The sequence below is a fragment of the Aquarana catesbeiana genome, linkage group LG13, assembly GCF_042186555.1.
Source record: "Aquarana catesbeiana isolate 2022-GZ linkage group LG13, ASM4218655v1, whole genome shotgun sequence".
Lineage (NCBI taxonomy): Eukaryota > Metazoa > Chordata > Amphibia > Anura > Ranidae > Aquarana > Aquarana catesbeiana.
This window is the reverse complement of record NC_133336.1, coordinates 219,104,291-219,129,030: the sequence shown is the minus strand read 5'-3', so window position 1 is coordinate 219,129,030 and position 24,740 is coordinate 219,104,291. Positions and strand designations below refer to the sequence as shown.

The window sequence follows — 24,740 nt, the reverse complement described above, 5'->3', positions numbered from 1 at the left end:
GGGGGTCCTCTCATGTACAGACAAGGCTCGGACAGACAGGTGTCTCTATATATAGTATACACATATAGGGTACACAGGAGGTACAAGGTGTATATATCACCCCTCTATACAGTGGATGGGGTGTCCTCTCATGTACAGACAAGGATCGGACAGACAGGTGTCTCTATATATAGTATACACATATAGGGTACACAGGGGGTACAAGGTGTATGTATCACCCCTCTATACGATGGATGGGGGTCCTCTCATGTACAGACAAGGCTCGGACAGACAGGTGTCTCTATATATAGTATACACATATAGGGTACACAGGGGGTACAAGGTGTATATATCACCCCTCTATACGATGGATGGGGGGTCCTCTCATGTACAGACAAGGATCGGACAGACAGGTGTCTCTATATATAGTATACACATATAGGGTACACAGGGGGTACAAGGTGTATGTATCACCCCTCTATACGGTAGATGGGGGGTCCTCTCATGTACAGACAAGGATCGGACAGACAGGTGTCTCTATATATAGTATACACATATAGGGTACACAGGGGGTACAAGGTGTATATATCACCCCTCTATACGGTAGATGGGGGGTCCTCTCATGTACAGACAAGGATCGGACAGACAGGTGTCTCTATATATAGTATACACATATAGGGTACACAGGGGGTACAAGGTGTATATATCACCCCTCTATACGATGGATGGGGGGTCCTCTCATGTACAGACAAGGATCGGACAGACAGGTGTCTCTATATATAGTATACACATATAGGGTACACAGGGGGTACAAGGTGTATGTATCACCCCTCTATACGGTAGATGGGGGGTCCTCTCATGTACAGACAAGGATCGGACAGACAGGTGTCTCTATATATAGTATACACATATAGGGTACACAGGGGGTACAAGGTGTATGTATCACCCCTCTATACGGTAGATGGGGGGTCCTCTCATGTACAGACAAGGATCGGACAGACAGGTGTCTCTATATATAGTATACACATATAGGGTACACAGGGGGTACAAGGTGTATATATCACCCCTCTATACGATGGATGGGGGGTCCTCTCATGTACAGACAAGGATCGGACAGACAGGTGTCTCTATATATAGTATACACATATAGGGTACACAGGGGGTACAAGGTGTATGTATCACCCCTCTATACTGTAGATGGGGGGTCCTCTCATGTACAGACAAGGATCGGACAGACAGGTGTCTCTATATATAGTATACACATATAGGGTACACAGGGGGTACAAGGTGTATATATCACCCCTCTATACGATGGATGGGGGGTCCTCTCATGTACAGACAAGGATCGGACAGACAGGTGTCTCTATATATAGTATACACATATAGGGTACACAGGGGGTACAAGGTGTATATATCACCCCTCTATACGATGGATGGGGGGTCCTCTCATGTACAGACAAGGATCGGACAGACAGGTGTCTCTATATATAGTATACACATATAGGGTACACAGGGGGTACAAGGTGTATGTATCACCCCTCTATACGATGGATGGGGGGTCCTCTCATGTACAGACAAGGATCGGACAGACAGGTGTCTCTATATATAGTATACACATATAGGGTACACAGGGGGTACAAGGTGTATATATCACCCCTCTATACTGTAGATGGGGGGTCCTCTCATGTACAGACAAGGATCGGACAGACAGGTGTCTCTATATATAGTATACACATATAGGGTACAAGGGGGTACAAGGTGTATATATCACCCCTCTATACGATGGATGGGGGGTCCTCTCATGTACAGACAAGGCTCGGACAGACAGGTGTCTCTATATATAGTATACACATATAGGGTACACAGGGGGTACAAGGTGTATATATCACCCCTCTATACTGTAGATGGGGGTCCTCTCATGTACAGACAAGGATCGGACAGACAGGTGTCTCTATATATAGTATACACATATAGGGTACACAGGGGGTACAAGGTGTATATATCACCCCTCTATACGATGGATGGGGGGTCCTCTCATGTACAGACAAGGATCGGACAGACAGGTGTCTCTATATATAGTATACACATATAGGGTACACAGGGGGTACAAGGTGTATGTATCACCCCTCTATACGATGGATGGGGGGTCCTCTCATGTACAGACAAGGATCGGACAGACAGGTGTCTCTATATATAGTATACACATATAGGGTACACAGGGGGTACAAGGTGTATGTATCACCCCTCTATACGATGGATGGGGGGTCCTCTCATGTACAGACAAGGATCGGACAGACAGGTGTCTCTATATATAGTATACACATATAGGGTACACAGGGGGTACAAGGTGTATATATCACCCCTCTATACTGTAGATGGGGGGTCCTCTCATGTACAGACAAGGATCGGACAGACAGGTGTCTCTATATATAGTATACACATATAGGGTACACAGGAGGTACAAGGTGTATGTATCACCCCTCTATACAGTGGATGGGGGGTCCTCTCATGTACAGACAAGGATCGGACAGAGAGTGTCTCTATATATAGTATACACATATAGGGTACACAGGGGGTACAAGGTGTATATATCACCCCTCTATACGGTAGATGGGGGGTCCTCTCATGTACAGACAAGGATCGGACAGACAGGTGTCTCTATATATAGTATACACATATAGGGTACACAGGGGGTACAAGGTGTATATATCACCCCTCTATACGGTAGATGGGGGGTCCTCTCATGTACAGACAAGGATCGGACAGAGAGTGTCTCTATATATAGTATACACATATAGGGTACACAGGGGGTACAAGGTGTATGTATCACCCCTCTATACGATGGATGGGGGTCCTCTCATGTACAGACAAGGATCGGACAGACAGGTGTCTCTATATATAGTATACACATATAGGGTACACAGGGGGTACAAGGTGTATATATCACCCCTCTATACGGTAGATGGGGGGTCCTCTCATGTAAAGACAAGGATCGGACAGACAGGTGTCTCTATATATAGTATACACATATAGGGTACACAGGAGGTACAAGGTGTATATATCACCCCTCTATACGATGGATGGGGGGTCCTCTCATGTACAGACAAGGATCGGACAGACAGGTGTCTCTATATATAGTATACACATATAGGGTACACAGGGGGTACAAGGTGTATGTATCACCCCTCTATACGATGGATGGGGGGTCCTCTCATGTACAGACAAGGATCGGACAGACAGGTGTCTCTATATATAGTATACACATATAGGGTACACAGGGGGTACAAGGTGTATGTATCACCCCTCTATACGGTAGATGGGGGGTCCTCTCATGTACAGACAAGGATCGGACAGACAGGTGTCTCTATATATAGTATACACATATAGGGTACACAGGGGGTACAAGGTGTATATATCACCCCTCTATACTGTAGATGGGGGGTCCTCTCATGTACAGACAAGGATCGGACAGACAGGTGTCTCTATATATAGTATACACATATAGGGTACACAGGGGGTACAAGGTGTATATATCACCCCTCTATACGATGGATGGGGGGTCCTCTCATGTACAGACAAGGCTCGGACAGACAGGTGTCTCTATATATAGTATACACATATAGGGTACACAGGGGGTACAAGGTGTATATATCACCCCTCTATACGATGGATGGGGGGTCCTCTCATGTACAGACAAGGATCGGACAGACAGGTGTCTCTATATATAGTATACACATATAGGGTACAAGGGGGTACAAGGTGTATATATCACCCCTCTATACGATGGATGGGGGGTCCTCTCATGTACAGACAAGGCTCGGACAGACAGGTGTCTCTATATATAGTATACACATATAGGGTACACAGGGGGTACAAGGTGTATATATCACCCCTCTATACTGTAGATGGGGGGTCCTCTCATGTACAGACAAGGATCGGACAGACAGGTGTCTCTATATATAGTATACACATATAGGGTACACAGGGGGTACAAGGTGTATATATCACCCCTCTATACGGTAGATGGGGGTCCTCTCATGTACAGACAAGGATCGGACAGACAGGTGTCTCTATATATAGTATACACATATAGGGTACACAGGGGGTACAAGGTGTATGTATCACCCCTCTATACGATGGATGGGGGGTCCTCTCATGTACAGACAAGGATCGGACAGACAGGTGTCTCTATATATAGTATACACATATAGGGTACACAGGGGGTACAAGGTGTATATATCACCCCTCTATACGGTAGATGGGGGGTCCTCTCATGTACAGACAAGGATCGGACAGACAGGTGTCTCTATATATAGTATACACATATAGGGTACACAGGGGGTACAAGGTGTATATATCACCCCTCTATACGATGGATGGGGGGTCCTCTCATGTACAGACAAGGATCGGACAGACAGGTGTCTCTATATATAGTATACACATATAGGGTACACAGGGGGTACAAGGTGTATGTATCACCCCTCTATACTGTAGATGGGGGGTCCTCTCATGTACAGACAAGGATCGGACAGACAGGTGTCTCTATATATAGTATACACATATAGGGTACACAGGGGGTACAAGGTGTATATATCACCCCTCTATACGATGGATGGGGGGTCCTCTCATGTACAGACAAGGATCGGACAGACAGGTGTCTCTATATATAGTATACACATATAGGGTACACAGGGGGTACAAGGTGTATGTATCACCCCTCTATACGATGGATGGGGGGTCCTCTCATGTACAGACAAGGATCGGACAGACAGGTGTCTCTATATATAGTATACACATATAGGGTACACAGGGGGTACAAGGTGTATATATCACCCCTCTATACGATGGATGGGGGGTCCTCTCATGTACAGACAAGGCTCGGACAGACAGGTGTCTCTATATATAGTATACACATATAGGGTACACAGGGGGTACAAGGTGTATGTATCACCCCTCTATACTGTAGATGGGGGGTCCTCTCATGTACAGACAAGGATCGGACAGACAGGTGTCTCTATATATAGTATACACATATAGGGTACACAGGGGGTACAAGGTGTATGTATCACCCCTCTATACGATGGATGGGGGGTCCTCTCATGTACAGACAAGGATCGGACAGACAGGTGTCTCTATATATAGTATACACATATAGGGTACACAGGAGGTACAAGGTGTATGTATCACCCCTCTATACTGTAGATGGGGGGTCCTCTCATGTACAGACAAGGATCGGACAGACAGGTGTCTCTATATATAGCATACACATATAGGGTACACAGGGGGTACAAGGTGTATGTATCACCCCTCTATACGATGGATGGGGGGGTCCTCTTATGTACAGACAAGGATCGGACAGACAGGTGTCTCTATATATAGTATACACATATAGGGTACACAGGGGGTACAAGGTGTATATATCACCCCTCTATACGGTAGATGGGGGGTCCTCTCATGTACAGACAAGGATCGGACAGACAGGTGTCTCTATATATAGTATACACATATAGGGTACACAGGGGGTACAAGGTGTATGTATCACCCCTCTATACGATGGATGGGGGGTCCTCTCATGTACAGACAAGGCTCGGACAGAGAGTGTCTCTATATATAGTATACACATATAGGGTACACAGGGGGTACAAGGTGTATATATCACCCCTCTATACAGTGGATGGGGGGTCCTCTCATGTACAGACAAGGATCGGACAGACAGGTGTCTCTATATATAGTATACACATATAGGGTACACAGGGGGTACAAGGTGTATATATCACCCCTCTATACGATGGATGGGGGGTCCTCTCATGTACAGACAAGGATCGGACAGACAGGTGTCTCTATATATAGTATACACATATAGGGTACACAGGAGGTACAAGGTGTATGTATCACCCCTCTATACGATGGATGGGGGGTCCTCTCATGTACAGACAAGGATCGGACAGACAGGTGTCTCTATATATAGTATACACATATAGGGTACACAGGGGGTACAAGGTGTATATATCACCCCTCTATACGATGGATGGGGGGTCCTCTCATGTACAGACAAGGATCGGACAGACAGGTGTCTCTATATATAGTATACACATATAGGGTACACAGGGGGTACAAGGTGTATGTATCACCCCTCTATACTGTAGATGGGGGGTCCTCTCATGTACAGACAAGGATCGGACAGAGAGTGTCTCTATATATAGTATACACATATAGGGTACACAGGGGGTACAAGGTGTATGTATCACCCCTCTATACAGTGGATGGGGGGTCCTCTCATGTACAGACAAGGATCGGACAGAGAGTGTCTCTATATATAGTATACACATATAGGGTACACAGGGGGTACAAGGTGTATATATCACCCCTCTATACTGTAGATGGGGGGTCCTCTCATGTACAGACAAGGATCGGACAGACAGGTGTCTCTATATATAGTATACACATATAGGGTACACAGGGGGTACAAGGTGTATATATCACCCCTCTATACGGTAGATGGGGGGTCCTCTCATGTACAGACAAGGATCGGACAGACAGGTGTCTCTATATATAGTATACACATATAGGGTACACAGGGGGTACAAGGTGTATGTATCACCCCTCTATACGGTAGATGGGGGGTCCTCTCATGTACAGACAAGGATCGGACAGAGAGTGTCTCTATATATAGTATACACATATAGGGTACACAGGGGGTACAAGGTGTATGTATCACCCCTCTATACGATGGATGGGGGTCCTCTCATGTACAGACAAGGATCGGACAGACAGGTGTCTCTATATATAGTATACACATATAGGGTACACAGGGGGTACAAGGTGTATATATCACCCCTCTATACGGTAGATGGGGGGTCCTCTCATGTACAGACAAGGATCGGACAGACAGGTGTCTCTATATATAGTATACACATATAGGGTACACAGGAGGTACAAGGTGTATATATCACCCCTCTATACGATGGATGGGGGGTCCTCTCATGTACAGACAAGGATCGGACAGACAGGTGTCTCTATATATAGTATACACATATAGGGTACACAGGGGGTACAAGGTGTATGTATCACCCCTCTATACGATGGATGGGGGGTCCTCTCATGTACAGACAAGGATCGGACAGACAGGTGTCTCTATATATAGTATACACATATAGGGTACACAGGGGGTACAAGGTGTATGTATCACCCCTCTATACTGTAGATGGGGGGTCCTCTCATGTACAGACAAGGATCGGACAGACAGGTGTCTCTATATATAGTATACACATATAGGGTACACAGGGGGTACAAGGTGTATATATCACCCCTCTATACGATGGATGGGGGGTCCTCTCATGTACAGACAAGGATCGGACAGACAGGTGTCTCTATATATAGTATACACATATAGGGTACACAGGGGGTACAAGGTGTATGTATCACCCCTCTATACGATGGATGGGGGGTCCTCTCATGTACAGACAAGGATCGGACAGACAGGTGTCTCTATATATAGTATACACATATAGGGTACACAGGGGGTACAAGGTGTATGTATCACCCCTCTATACGATGGATGGGGGGTCCTCTCATGTACAGACAAGGATCGGACAGACAGGTGTCTCTATATATAGTATACACATATAGGGTACACAGGGGGTACAAGGTGTATGTATCACCCCTCTATACGATGGATGGGGGGTCCTCTTATGTACAGACAAGGATCGGACAGACAGGTGTCTCTATATATAGTATACACATATAGGGTACACAGGGGGTACAAGGTGTATATATCACCCCTCTATACAGTGGATGGGGGGTCCTCTCATGTACAGACAAGGATCGGACAGACAGGTGTCTCTATATATAGTATACACATATAGGGTACACAGGGGGTACAAGGTGTATATATCACCCCTCTATACGGTAGATGGGGGTCCTCTCATGTACAGACAAGGATCGGACAGACAGGTGTCTCTATATATAGTATACACATATAGGGTACACAGGGGGTACAAGGTGTATGTATCACCCCTCTATACGATGGATGGGGGGTCCTCTCATGTACAGACAAGGCTCGGACAGACAGGTGTCTCTATATATAGTATACACATATAGGGTACACAGGGGGTACAAGGTGTATATATCACCCCTCTATACGATGGATGGGGGGTCCTCTCATGTACAGACAAGGATCGGACAGACAGGTGTCTCTATATATAGTATACACATATAGGGTACACAGGGGGTACAAGGTGTATATATCACCCCTCTATACAGTGGATGGGGGGGTCCTCTCATGTACAGACAAGGATCGGACAGACAGGTGTCTCTATATATAGTATACACATATAGGGTACACAGGGGGTACATGGTGTATATATCACCCCTCTATACTGTAGATGGGGGGTCCTCTCATGTACAGACAAGGATCGGACAGACAGGTGTCTCTATATATTATACACATATAGGGTACACAGGGGGTACAAGGTGTATATATCACCCCTCTATACTGTAGATGGGGGGTCCTCTCATGTACAGACAAGGCTCGGACAGACAGGTGTCTCTATATATAGTATACACATATAGGGTACACAGGGGGTACAAGGTGTATGTATCACCCCTCTATACGGTAGATGGGGGTCCTCTCATGTACAGACAAGGATCGGACAGACAGGTGTCTCTATATATAGTATACACATATAGGGTACACAGGGGGTACAAGGTGTATATATCACCCCTCTATACAGTGGATGGGGGGTCCTCTCATGTACAGACAAGGATCGGACAGACAGGTGTCTCTATATATAGTATACACATATAGGGTACACAGGGGGTACAAGGTGTATATATCACCCCTCTATACGGTAGATGGGGGTCCTCTCATGTACAGACAAGGATCGGACAGACAGGTGTCTCTATATATAGTATACACATATAGGGTACACAGGGGGTACAAGGTGTATATATCACCCCTCTATACGGTAGATGGGGGTCCTCTCATGTACAGACAAGGATCGGACAGACAGGTGTCTCTATATATAGTATACACATATAGGGTACACAGGGGGTACAAGGTGTATATATCACCCCTCTATACTGTAGATGGGGGGTCCTCTCATGTACAGACAAGGATCGGACAGACAGGTGTCTCTATATATAGTATACACATATAGGGTACACAGGGGGTACAAGGTGTATATATCACCCCTCTATACGATGGATGGGGGGTCCTCTCATGTACAGACAAGGCTCGGACAGACAGGTGTCTCTATATATAGTATACACATATAGGGTACACAGGGGGTACAAGGTGTATGTATCACCCCTCTATACGATGGATGGGGGGTCCTCTCATGTACAGACAAGGCTCGGACAGACAGGTGTCTCTATATATAGTATACACATATAGGGTACACAGGGGGTACAAGGTGTATATATCACCCCTCTATACGATGGATGGGGTGTCCTCTCATGTACAGACAAGGATCGGACAGACAGGTGTCTCTATATATAGTATACACATATAGGGTACACAGGGGGTACAAGGTGTATGTATCACCCCTCTATACGATGGATGGGGGGTCCTCTCATGTACAGACAAGGATCGGACAGACAGGTGTCTCTATATATAGTATACACATATAGGGTACACAGGGGGTACAAGGTGTATATATCACCCCTCTATACAGTGGATGGGGGGGTCCTCTCATGTACAGACAAGGATCGGACAGACAGGTGTCTCTATATATAGTATACACATATAGAGTACACAGGGGGTACAAGGTGTATATATCACCCCTCTATACGATGGATGGGGTGTCCTCTCATGTACAGACAAGGATCGGACAGACAGGTGTCTCTATATATAGTATACACATATAGGGTACACAGGGGGTACAAGGTGTATATATCACCCCTCTATACGGTAGATGGGGGTCCTCTCATGTACAGACAAGGATCGGACAGAGAGTGTCTCTATATATAGCATACACATATAGGGTACACAGGGGGTACAAGGTGTATATATCACCCCTCTATACGATGGATGGGGGTCCTCTCATGTACAGACAAGGATCGGACAGACAGGTGTCTCTATATATAGTATACACATATAGGGTACACAGGGGGTACAAGGTGTATATATCACCCCTCTATACGGTAGATGGGGGGTCCTCTCATGTACAGACAAGGCTCGGACAGACAGGTGTCTCTATATATAGTATACACATATAGGGTACACAGGGGGTACAAGGTGTATATATCACCCCTCTATACGATGGATGGGGGGTCCTCTCATGTACAGACAAGGATCGGACAGACAGGTGTCTCTATATATAGTATACACATATAGGGTACACAGGGGGTACAAGGTGTATGTATCACCCCTCTATACTGTAGATGGGGGGTCCTCTCATGTACAGACAAGGATCGGACAGACAGGTGTCTCTATATATAGTATACACATATAAGGTACACAGGGGGTACAAGGTGTATGTATCACCCCTCTATACGATGGATGGGGGGTCCTCTCATGTACAGACAAGGCTCGGACAGACAGGTGTCTCTATATATAGTATACACATATAGGGTACACAGGGGGTACAAGGTGTATATATCACCCCTCTATACGATGGATGGGGGGTCCTCTCATGTACAGACAAGGATCGGACAGACAGGTGTCTCTATATATAGTATACACATATAGGGTACACAGGGGGTACAAGGTGTATATATCACCCCTCTATACGATGGATGGGGGTCCTCTCATGTACAGACAAGGATCGGACAGACAGGTGTCTCTATATATAGTATACACATATAGGGTACACAGGGGGTACAAGGTGTATGTATCACCCCTCTATACGATGGATGGGGGGTCCTCTCATGTACAGACAAGGATCGGACAGACAGGTGTCTCTATATATAGTATACACATATAGGGTACACAGGGGGTACAAGGTGTATGTATCACCCCTCTATACGGTAGATGGGGGGTCCTCTCATGTACAGACAAGGCTCGGACAGACAGGTGTCTCTATATATAGTATACACATATAGGGTACACAGGGGGTACAAGGTGTATGTATCACCCCTCTATACTGTAGATGGGGGGTCCTCTCATGTACAGACAAGGATCGGACAGACAGGTGTCTCTATATATAGTATACACATATAGGGTACACAGGGGGTACAAGGTGTATATATCACCCCTCTATACGGTAGATGGGGGGTCCTCTCATGTACAGACAAGGATCGGACAGACAGGTGTCTCTATATATAGTATACACATATAGGGTACACAGGGGGTACAAGGTGTATATATCACCCCTCTATACGGTAGATGGGGGGTCCTCTCATGTACAGACAAGGCTCGGACAGACAGGTGTCTCTATATATAGTATACACATATAGGGTACACAGGGGGTACAAGGTGTATATATCACCCCTCTATACGATGGATGGGGGGTCCTCTCATGTACAGACAAGGCTCGGACAGACAGGTGTCTCTATATATAGTATACACATATAGGGTACACAGGGGGTACAAGGTGTATATATCACCCCTCTATACGGTAGATGGGGGGTCCTCTCATGTACAGACAAGGATCGGACAGACAGGTGTCTCTATATATAGTATACACATATAGGGTACACAGGAGGTACAAGGTGTATATATCACCCCTCTATACGATGGATGGGGGGTCCTCTCATGTACAGACAAGGATCGGACAGACAGGTGTCTCTATATATAGTATACACATATAGGGTACACAGGGGGTACAAGGTGTATGTATCACCCCTCTATACGATGGATGGGGGGTCCTCTCATGTACAGACAAGGATCGGACAGACAGGTGTCTCTATATATAGTATACACATATAGGGTACACAGGGGGTACAAGGTGTATATATCACCCCTCTATACGGTAGATGGGGGGTCCTCTCATGTACAGACAAGGATCGGACAGACAGGTGTCTCTATATATAGTATACACATATAGGGTACACAGGGGGTACAAGGTGTATATATCACCCCTCTATACGATGGATGGGGGGTCCTCTCATGTACAGACAAGGATCGGACAGACAGGTGTCTCTATATATAGTATACACATATAGGGTACACAGGGGGTAGAAGGTGTATGTATCACCCCTCTATACGATGGATGGGGTGTCCTCTCATGTACAGACAAGGCTCGGACAGACAGGTGTCTCTATATATAGTATACACATATAGGGTACACAGGGGGTACAAGGTGTATATATCACCCCTCTATACGGTAGATGGGGGGTCCTCTCATGTACAGACAAGGATCGGACAGACAGGTGTCTCTATATATAGTATACACATATAGGGTACACAGGGGGTACAAGGTGTATATATCACCCCTCTATACGATGGATGGGGGGTCCTCTCATGTACAGACAAGGATCGGACAGACAGGTGTCTCTATATATAGTATACACATATAGGGTACACAGGGGGTACAAGGTGTATATATCACCCCTCTATACAGTAGATGGGGGGTCCTCTCATGTACAGACAAGGATCGGACAGACAGGTGTCTCTATATATAGTATACACATATAGGGTACACAGGGGGTACAAGGTGTATATATCACCCCTCTATACGGTAGATGGGGGGTCCTCTCATGTACAGACAAGGATCGGACAGACAGGTGTCTCTATATATAGTATACACATATAGGGTACACAGGAGGTACAAGGTGTATATATCACCCCTCTATACTGTAGATGGGGGGTCCTCTCATGTACAGACAAGGCTCGGACAGACAGGTGTCTCTATATATAGTATACACATATAGGGTACACAGGGGGTACAAGGTGTATATATCACCCCTCTATACTGTAGATGGGGGGTCCTCTCATGTACAGACAAGGATCGGACAGACAGGTGTCTCTATATATAGTATACACATATAGGGTACACAGGAGGTACAAGGTGTATATATCACCCCTCTATACGATGGATGGGGGGTCCTCTCATGTACAGACAAGGATCGGACAGACAGGTGTCTCTATATATAGTATACACATATAGGGTACACAGGGGGTACAAGGTGTATGTATCACCCCTCTATACGGTAGATGGGGGGTCCTCTCATGTACAGACAAGGCTCGGACAGACAGGTGTCTCTATATATAGTATACACATATAGGGTACACAGGGGGTACAAGGTGTATATATCACCCCTCTATACAGTAGATGGGGGGTCCTCTCATGTACAGACAAGGATCGGACAGACAGGTGTCTCTATATATAGTATACACATATAGGGTACACAGGGGGTACAAGGTGTATATATCACCCCTCTATACTGTAGATGGGGGGTCCTCTCATGTACAGACAAGGCTCGGACAGACAGGTGTCTCTATATATAGTATACACATATAGGGTACACAGGGGGTACAAGGTGTATGTATCACCCCTCTATACGATGGATGGGGGGTCCTCTCATGTACAGACAAGGATCGGACAGACAGGTGTCTCTATATATAGTATACACATATAGGGTACACAGGGGGTACAAGGTGTATATATCACCCCTCTATACAGTGGATGGGGGGGTCCTCTCATGTACAGACAAGGATCGGACAGACAGGTGTCTCTATATATAGTATACACATATAGGGTACACAGGGGGTACAAGGTGTATATATCACCCCTCTATACGGTAGATGGGGGTCCTCTCATGTACAGACAAGGATCGGACAGACAGGTGTCTCTATATATAGTATACACATATAGGGTACACAGGGGGTACAAGGTGTATATATCACCCCTCTATACAGTGGATGGGGGGGTCCTCTCATGTACAGACAAGGATCGGACAGACAGGTGTCTCTATATATAGTATACACATATAGGGTACACAGGGGGTACAAGGTGTATATATCACCCCTCTATACAGTGGATGGGGGGGTCCTCTCATGTACAGACAAGGCTCGGACAGACAGGTGTCTCTATATATAGTATACACATATAGGGTACACAGGGGGTACAAGGTGTATATATCACCCCTCTATACGATGGATGGGGGGTCCTCTCATGTACAGACAAGGATCGGACAGACAGGTGTCTCTATATATAGTATACACATATAGGGTACACAGGGGGTACAAGGTGTATATATCACCCCTCTATACGATGGATGGGGGGTCCTCTCATGTACAGACAAGGATCGGACAGACAGGTGTCTCTATATATAGTATACACATATAGGGTACACAGGGGGTACAAGGTGTATATATCACCCCTCTATACGATGGATGGGGGGTCCTCTCATGTACAGACAAGGATCGGACAGACAGGTGTCTCTATATATAGTATACACATATAGGGTACACAGGAGGTACAAGGTGTATATATCACCCCTCTATACGATGGATGGGGTGTCCTCTCATGTACAGACAAGGATCGGACAGACAGGTGTCTCTATATATAGTATACACATATAGGGTACACAGGGGGTACAAGGTGTATATATCACCCCTCTATACTGTAGATGGGGGGTCCTCTCATGTACAGACAAGGATCGGACAGACAGGTGTCTCTATATATAGTATACACATATAGGGTACAAGGGGGTACAAGGTGTATATATCACCCCTCTATACGATGGATGGGGGGTCCTCTCATGTACAGACAAGGCTCGGACAGACAGGTGTCTCTATATATAGTATACACATATAGGGTACACAGGGGGTACAAGGTGTATATATCACCCCTCTATACTGTAGATGGGGGGTCCTCTCATGTACAGACAAGGCTCGGACAGACAGGTGTCTCTATATATAGTATACACATATAGGGTACACAGGGGGTACAAGGTGTATATATCACCCCTCTATACGATGGATGGGGGGTCCTCTCATGTACAGACAAGGATCGGACAGACAGGTGTCTCTATATATAGTATACACATATAGGGTACACAGGGGGTACAAGGTGTATATATCACCCCTCTATACGATGGATGGGGGGTCCTCTCATGTACAGACAAGGCTAGGACAGACAGGTGTCTCTATATATAGTATACACATATAGGGTACACAGGGGGTACAAGGTGTATGTATCACCCCTCTATACAGTGGATGGGGGGTCCTCTCATGTACAGACAAGGATCGGACAGACAGGTGTCTCTATATATAGTATACACATATAGGGTACACAGGGGGTACAAGGTGTATATATCACCCCTCTATACGATGGATGGGGGGTCCTCTCATGTACAGACAAGGATCGGACAGACAGGTGTCTCTATATATAGTATACACATATAGGGTACACAGGGGGTACAAGGTGTATATATCACCCCTCTATACTGTAGATGGGGGGTCCTCTCATGTACAGACAAGGCTCGGACAGACAGGTGTCTCTATATATAGTATACACATATAGGGTACACAGGGGGTACAAGGTGTATGTATCACCCCTCTATACAGTGGATGGGGGGTCCTCTCATGTACAGACAAGGATCGGACAGACAGGTGTCTCTATATATAGTATACACATATAGGGTACACAGGGGGTACAAGGTGTATGTATCACCCCTCTATACGATGGATGGGGGGTCCTCTCATGTACAGACAAGGATCGGACAGACAGGTGTCTCTATATATAGTATACACATATAGGGTACACAGGGGGTACAAGGTGTATGTATCACCCCTCTATACGATGGATGGGGGGTCCTCTCATGTACAGACAAGGCTCGGACAGACAGGTGTCTCTATATATAGTATACACATATAGGGTACACAGGGGGTACAAGGTGTATGTATCACCCCTCTATACGGTAGATGGGGGGTCCTCTCATGTACAGACAAGGATCGGACAGACAGGTGTCTCTATATATAGTATACACATATAGGGTACACAGGGGGTACAAGGTGTATGTATCACCCCTCTATACAGTGGATGGGGGGTCCTCTCATGTACAGACAAGGATCGGACAGACAGGTGTCTCTATATATAGTATACACATATAGGGTACACAGGAGGTACAAGGTGTATGTATCACCCCTCTATACGATGGATGGGGGGTCCTCTCATGTACAGACAAGGATCGGACAGACAGGTGTCTCTATATATAGTATACACATATAGGGTACACAGGAGGTACAAGGTGTATGTATCACCCCTCTATACGATGGATGGGGGGTCCTCTTATGTACAGACAAGGATCGGACAGACAGGTGTCTCTATATATAGTATACACATATAGGGTACACAGGGGGTACAAGGTGTATATATCACCCCTCTATACGATGGATGGGGGGTCCTCTCATGTACAGACAAGGATCGGACAGACAGGTGTCTCTATATATAGTATACACATATAGGGTACACAGGGGGTACAAGGTGTATGTATCACCCCTCTATACGGTAGATGGGGGGTCCTCTCATGTACAGACAAGGATCGGACAGACAGGTGTCTCTATATATAGTATACACATATAGGGTACACAGGGGGTACAAGGTGTATATATCACCCCTCTATACTGTAGATGGGGGGTCCTCTCATGTACAGACAAGGCTCGGACAGACAGGTGTCTCTATATATAGTATACACATATAGGGTACACAGGAGGTACAAGGTGTATGTATCACCCCTCTATACGATGGATGGGGGGTCCTCTCATGTACAGACAAGGATCGGACAGACAGGTGTCTCTATATATAGTATACACATATAGGGTACACAGGGGGTACAAGGTGTATATATCACCCCTCTATACGATGGATGGGGGGGTCCTCTCATGTACAGACAAGGATCGGACAGACAGGTGTCTCTATATATAGTATACACATATAGGGTACACAGGGGGTACAAGGTGTATGTATCACCCCTCTATACGATGGATGGGGGGTCCTCTCATGTACAGACAAGGATCGGACAGACAGGTGTCTCTATATATAGTATACACATATAGGGTACACAGGGGGTACAAGGTGTATATATCACCCCTCTATACTGTAGATGGGGGGTCCTCTCATGTACAGACAAGGATCGGACAGACAGGTGTCTCTATATATAGTATACACATATAGGGTACACAGGGGGTACAAGGTGTATATATCACCCCTCTATACAGTGGATGGGGGGTCCTCTCATGTACAGACAAGGATCGGACAGACAGGTGTCTCTATATATAGTATACACATATAGGGTACACAGGGGGTACAAGGTGTATATATCACCCCTCTATACAGTGGATGGGGGGTCCTCTCATGTACAGACAAGGATCGGACAGACAGGTGTCTCTATATATAGTATACACATATAGGGTACACAGGGGGTACAAGGTGTATATATCACCCCTCTATACGATGGATGGGGGGTCCTCTCATGTACAGACAAGGCTCGGACAGACAGGTGTCTCTATATATAGTATACACATATAGGGTACACAGGGGGTACAAGGTGTATATATCACCCCTCTATACTGTAGATGGGGGGTCCTCTCATGTACAGACAAGGATCGGACAGACAGGTGTCTCACACGTTTATTATTGTACAGATCGGTAGATTTACATACATTGACATTCCATTACTTTCTGACCTGATAATGGATAGTTGGCGTTCTGTGTTCAGGCTCCGCCCACTTCCAGATTGTTCTATAAGCCGTGCTCATCCATACATGTGTTCTGCATGGTATTCCATATTATAAAGGTGACGTTCCTTTACAGAATGTACATTTATGGTTAAGTTATAGAATGATGGAAGTTATATACAGTCCAGGGTCATAAAATATAAGGAAAAATTATTAAGGAACATCCAGGCTCGGTCACCATTTGCACAACACGACCCTCATATTACACGACCCTCATATTACACGACCCTCATATTCCTCAATGAATTGCAGTAAATGGCTCATTGGATGGGAGCAGTCACATGATATTCAGAGCAGGGACCGGCGTTGGTGACAAGCTGCATGTATGTGGACATCGTCGGTGGACTGTTGGCCTATCCTTGGCATGCTAAGGCGGTTCCTCTGGGGAAATTCCTTGGTGTAGACTTCCTGCTGGAACTGAGATTGGGCTCCATGTATGGACAGAGTGTTCAGATCTTCCTGTATAAAGTTATTTCCTCTATATTCGGCCTCGGCAGAAGACATACAGCTAAGTGGCCTGTGTGTCCTGCTGCTGGCTGCCTTTATAGTAAATTTGGGAAAGTTGGGTGAGTTTTCCATCTTAGAGTCCATGACATCAAAAGAATCTCCAATGCAATATGTTTGCATGCGCCTAACTGGGTTTTGGGACTGCTGACGATCTTTGGCTAGAGCCATTGCCGTATCAAAAGACACACTGGTGGCGTTCCTCCAGCTGGCTCTCCTTTTTGGGGTGCAGTCAATTCCTGATTCTGCAGGCTCTAAGCCAACAGCTTTGTCTGACTTCGGTGTATCTCTGGTTGTGGATATAAAGGAACTAGCATGCAATTTACTCTTAAGAGCTGGGGGCAGCTTGGCAAACTGGGGTTTTGGTGGTACCACTGGCACAGATTTGACATGCTGAACTTTATTTGGGCTGAAAGCCAGTTTCATGGTGACACTTCCATCTGGGTTCATGCTGGAAGCTCCTGAGCTTTCTGATCTGGCTGGAGACTTGGTGGAGTTTGATGGTTGCTGCTCTTTGAAAGAAGAGATTTGGCTGTTTAGTAGTTGGGGTTCACTTGATCTATAGTGGGGAGTACCTGAACCCGGATTATCTATCTGGAGGGTCATAGTTACTGTATCAGACAAACCATCTTTTTGTATCATCTCATGGGGTGAGTCAAGGTCACATAGTGAGCTTTCACTGTCCTGCAATTGGTTTCCAATAGTGGATCTATCTTCTTCCCAAGAACTTGCTTCATTTTCCTGATGTTGATCTTCAGCTGTGTCAGGAGATACTATTTCCGGCAAACAAATATTTTCAGTCATGTTTATTGTATTATCAGCTGTTGGCTGAGGATTATCATGTACGGGGGTGTCTGATGGGCAGCATGGAGGTTCTTCTTTATTCTCAGTAGTCTTTGGAGTCATATTATCCTCTACAATATTCAAATCTTCATCACATTCTAAGCCAAGCCGTACTGTCTCGGAGTGGGATTCCATGTCTTTTTCCAGCAAAATGTCATCTTTGTCATGATGTTTAGGAGAGTCCAAGTTCTTCAATGTAAGCTGATGTGCCAGAGGGACATTACCACCATGATATTGAGGATCCTGTACCAGAGGGACATCACTGTCATGATATTGAGGATCCTGTACTAGAGGGACATCACTGTCATGATATTGGGGATCCTGTATTAGAGGGACATCTCCGTCATGATATTGAGGATCTCGTACATCTGCCAGATCCAGGTTAATTACGGTTGGTTGGTTCATCAGTAGCACTTCCTGGTTGTATAGATCAAGCTCCTGCTGTTCTGGGCAATCCAAGTCTTTATCTTTAAACTCAACCACCGGTGGAATGTCCTTGCTGTAATATTCAGGGAGAAGTAAATCTGGAGAACATAAATCTAATAACATTGCTTCTAACTCCAGCATATCATCCTTTTTGCCAATGGCACCATCTTGTAGTTTGAGAAGGACGGAGATTTCCTCCTGGCCCTTCTCCTCCACACTGTCTTTGTCCTCCAGATTGGGGCCTGGAGTTACATCTCCAGAATTGGAGCTCTCCTCTGTCTCTTTGCCTGGATTGTCTTCATGAACACAAGTTATATCATCTCTCTCTGTACAGTAGCCGGGTTCTTCAATAGAACTGATGACCTCTGATGTGGTTCCATCTATTTCATTACATTGTGGACTGCACTGATTCTCCTTACCTCTCTGGGTATTGTTTGATCCATCAACCATGTCTGGCTGACTAATAGGCTTTTGAAAATCACACAGAGCTTCTTCCTGTCCATCTGTGGTTGTGTCAGGAGGTCCATGAGACGTCTTCTCCTCCATCCTTTCCTTCTCCTTGGGCCTCTTGTTTTTTTTTTCCTCCAGCTCATAAAGATCATTCGATTTCTCAGATAAGGGGCTCAGGTCATCGTAAGCACTTAGATAAACATCTTCCAAGCTGTCATGCCAGGTCCTCAGTGGGTCCTCATTGTCCAAGCAGCCTGCCGGAGTGAAGTACATCTGATCCGACTCATCTTCTGTACAGGGATCATCCTGGGGTGGCTCCACAGAAAACTCCTCCATCTGAATGATAAGAAAGGATATATATTAGATTTAGCCCATCCTCCAGGGAATAGAAGGCGTGGTCACATAACATGAATTATTAATTGTCTTCTTAGCCCCTATGGTCTAACTAGAGTGACAGTGATCTATGCGACCACAGGTTAGGTGTATGGCAGGGGGATGGTGAGATTGTGTTCCAGTGGGGAAAGGTGGTGGAAATGAGGGTGGGCCCTATAAAGGACATGTCATGTCACAAGTCAAGGTCTTTGTGATAAATGATCCATAAATATAGATAATAATATGGATAGACGCACAGTGTAGAGAGACTATGGCAACATGGACCCTAACCCAAATGTCATTATTATTTATTCTGTATACAACTGTTCCTTGTCTGCCTCTGAGAGGCAGAGAGATACGCTATGAGGGAAATATTCCTAGATGTAAGCTAGGACACTTCTCGGAGTCCAGGACTTATGGTCTGAACTGCAGAGCTAGCACTTCTTCTGGCTATGGACAACACTTGCCTGAATGTTGTGTTGAAGATCATATTGCAGCATTTCGCTGTCCGCAGAGTATTCTACTATTGGTTCTGTGGGGTTCTCCTCTGCAGAGTATTCCTCTGTTCTCTCTGTGGGTTTCTCCTCCGCAGAGTATTCCTCTGTTCTCTCTGTGGGTTTCTCCTCTGCAGAGTATTCCTCTGTTCTCTCTATGGGTTTCTCCTCCGCAGCTTTACAGACAGATCTTGTCTCATCAAGACTTGTGTCTTGGCTGTCCAGGAAAGAGAAGGTGTCTTGGACCTCCAGTGAGATTCGATGTGTCTCAGTTTTCTGCTCACTCTCTTCTTTAATTGTGGATTCTGCATAGGAAACAATGAAAATGACATCATCATTTTCCTTTCTAAAACTTCTTCCCTATCCCTAAACCTATCGTTATCATACCCCTAACCTTATCCCTCCCCTTACCTTAACCCTCAAACCTAACCTTATCCCTCGCCTTATCTTCCTAACCCTCAAACCCGACCTTATCCCTCGCCTTATCTTCTTAACCCTCAAACCTAACCTTATCCCTCGCCTTATCTTCTTAACCCTCAAACCTAACCTTATCCCTCGCCTTATCTTCTTAACCCTCAAACCTAACCTTATCCCTCGCCTTATCTTCTTAACCCTCAAACCTAACCTTATCCCTCGCCTTATCTTCCTAACCCTCAAACCCGACCTTATCCCTCAAACCTAACTTTATCCCTCCCCTTACCTTAACCCTCAAACCTAACCTTATTCCTCGCCTTATCTTCCTAACCCTCAAACCCGACCTTATCCCTCGCCTTATCTTCTTAACCCTCAAACCTAACCTTATCCCTCCCCTTACCTTAACCCTCAAACCTAACCTTATCCCTCGCCTTATCTTCTTAACCCTCAAACCTAACCTTATCCCTCGCCTTATCTTCTTAACCCTCAAACCTAACCTTATCCCTCGCCTTATCTTCCTAACCCTCAAACCCGACCTTATCCCTCAAACCTAACTTTATCCCTCCCCTTACCTTAACCCTCAAACCTAACCTTATCCCTCGCCTTATCTTCCTAACCCTCAAACCCGACCTTATCCCTCGCCTTATCTTCTTAACCCTCAAACCTAACCTTATCCCTCCCCTTACCTTAACCCTCAAACCTAACCTTATCCCTCGCCTTATCTTCCTAACCCTCAAACCCGACCTTATCCCTCGCCTTATCTTCCTAACCCTCAAACCCGACCTTATCCCTCAAACCTAACCTTATCCCTCTCCTTACTTTTACCCTCCCCTTATCTTAACCCTCAAACTTAACCTTATCCTTCCACTTACCTTGACCCTTAAGCCTAACGAAATTATTCCCCTTACCTTTACCCTCAAACCTAACCTTATCCCTCCCCTTACCTTAACCCTAAAACCTAGGCTTATCCCTTCCCTTACCTTAACCCCCAAGCCTAACCTGCTCCTTTCCTGCTCCTTATCTCCTCTCCTTACCTTGACCCCTAGACCTAACCTTATCCCTCGCCTTACCTTTACCCTCAAACCTAGGCTTATATCTTCCCTTACCTTAATCCCCAAACCTAACCTTATCCTTCCCCTTACCTTGACCCTTAAAACTAACTTTATTCCTCCCATTACCTTAACTCTCAAACCTAAGCTTATCCCTCCCCTTACCCTAACCCTCAAACCTAACCTTATTTCTCCTCTTACCTTAACCCTCAAACTTAAGCCTATCCCTCCCCTTATCTTAACCCACAAACCTAGGCTTTTATCTTCCCTTACCTTAATCCCCAAAGCTAACCTTATCCTTCCCCTTACCTTGACCCTTAAAACTAACTTTATTCCTCCCATTACCTTAACTCTCAAACCTAAGCTTATCCCTCCCCTTACCCTAATTCTCAGACCTAACCTTATCCCTCCTCTTACCTTAACCCTCAAACCTAACCTGCTCCTTTCCCTTACCTTAACCATCAAACCTAAATTTAACCCCTAAACTCCTCTCTTATCCCTCCCCTTAGGTTATGAGAGATGATATATTATTCCATGAAGTGACATTTATTCTTGGATTCAATAAGAAATAATCCTTTAACAAGAAACTACCTGTAGTCACTTCCCGTGACCATCAATATATTGTATATAAAGCCCCCACCCCTCCGGAATATGATTTATGGGGGTCACTGCTCTGTACGGCTCCTTCCTCTGCTTCAGCTGCCATTTTCGGTTAAAGAAGTCTAATAGATATCGGTATTATTTTTTTAGATTTGGAAAAAGGAAGTCAACGTTGACCATTCCGCCATCTTTTGTATATAGATTTTTTGTGAAAATGTTACCTAAAGGAATGCACTGTTTAATATATAAATGAAATTATATAAATGAATATTTTGTGTTATTTAAATAAAGCTTGTTCTTGGTTATAATGAGTCATTGAATTTGTACACAGGGGCAGCCATTTGTACTCATGACATACTCTGGTTCTGCTTTACTCTTTGCAGCACTACTCATAGGTTCACTGCCCCTTCTCTCAATGCAACCCACTGAAAACAATACACTTCCTGTATAACTGATATATCCTATCCTCGTTTTTGCCCCCCATCCTTGCTGAAGCACCCAAGGCGGACATCTCTTCTGCCTACCCCTCAGCCTAGCCCTGACTCTGGAGTCTTGTTGGACACAATAACATAGCTATGAGTCTGTATTAATAAGTAGGGATGAGCCGAACACCCCCCGGTTCGGTTCGCACCAGAACCCGCGAACGGACCGAAAGTTCGCACGAACGTTAGAACCCCATTGACGTCTATGGGACTCGAACGTTCGAAATCAAAAGTGCTCATTTTAAAGGCTAATTTGCATGGTATTGTCCTAAAAAGGGTTTGGGGACCCGGGTCCTACCCCAGGGGACATGTATCAATGCAAAAAAAACTTTTAAAAACGGCCGTTTTTTCGGGAGCAGTGATTTTATTGATGCTTAAAGTAAAAAAAAAAAGTGAAATATTCCTTTAAATATTGTACCTGGGGGGTGTCTATAGTATGCCTGTAAAGTGACGCGTGTTTCCCATGTTTAGAACAGTCCCTGCACCAAATGTCATTTTTAAAGGAAAAAATCTCATTTAAAACTGCTTGCGGGTTTAATGTCATGTCGGGTCATGGCAATATGGATGAAAATCAGTGAGACAAACGGCATGGGTACCCCCCAGTCCATTACCAGGCCCTTTGGGTCTTGTATGGATATTAAGGGGAACCCCGCACCCAAATTAAAATAAGGAAAGGTGTGGGGCCCCCAGGCCCTATATACTCTGAACAGCAGTATACAGGCGGTGCAAACAAGACAGGGACTGTAGGTTTGTTGTTAAGTAGAATCTGTTTGTAATTTTGAACATTTTTAACGTGTTTAGCTCCAGCCAAAAAATCTTTTCTAAGCTTTTTGGAAAACATAGGGAAGGGTTATCACCCCTGTGACATTTGTTTTGCTGTCTTTCCTCCTCTTCAGAAGATTTCACCTCACTTTTTTGTCCCAATGAAAAATGTTTTTTGAAAATTTGGGTTTTTTTGTGGAACAAGGATTGGAAAGCATCAGTGGAAAGGAGAAATTGTTTTCCCATATTAACTCTTACAGGAGAGAATTTCCCTTCCTAGGGGTAGATTTCATCTCACTTCCTGTTGTCTCCTTCCGTTTGCAAGTAGGAGTCGTTTGTAAGTTAGTTGTTTGAAAGTAGGGTCCTGCCCTATATACTCAGCAGAAATTTGGGCTTTAGGTGTTGCTGTGGCCACAACACTGTAAGCCCTCACAGGGCCCTGCTGTGAAATATTAGATCAAGAATTGTAATTACATGCCCCTGTTGAACAGGAGCTGAAAAATTAGGCCTTAGGCACTGGTGCTGGTGCCACAACACTGCAACCCCTCACAGACACTCTAGTTGGAACGCAGGAACGAGCCCTGCTGCAAATTATTGCTTCAAAAATTGTAATTACACGCCCCTGTTAGACAGGGGCAGAAAAATTAGGCCTTAGGCACTGGTGCTGGTGCCACAACACTGCAACCCCTCACAGACACTCTAGTTGGAACGCAGGAACGAGCCCTGCTGCAAAGTATTG

The 24,740-nt window shown here is 45.3% G+C and overlaps 1 protein-coding gene across 1 annotated transcript in view; it reads right to left on the bottom strand.

The window, feature by feature from the left end:
- Positions 1–17,484: 17,484 nt before the first annotated feature.
- The window catches only part of ARHGAP30 (Rho GTPase activating protein 30), a 42,202-nt gene continuing 34,946 nt past the window's right edge, over positions 17,485–24,740 (bottom strand). The window contains exons 11-12 of the mRNA XM_073608876.1: positions 20,668–20,999; positions 17,485–20,164 (exon numbers count right to left, since the gene is read on the bottom strand). Of these exons, the coding sequence (XP_073464977.1) occupies positions 17,894–20,164; positions 20,668–20,999 (2,603 nt within the window). The 3' untranslated portion in view covers positions 17,485–17,893. The remainder of the gene's footprint in view (positions 20,165–20,667; positions 21,000–24,740) is intronic.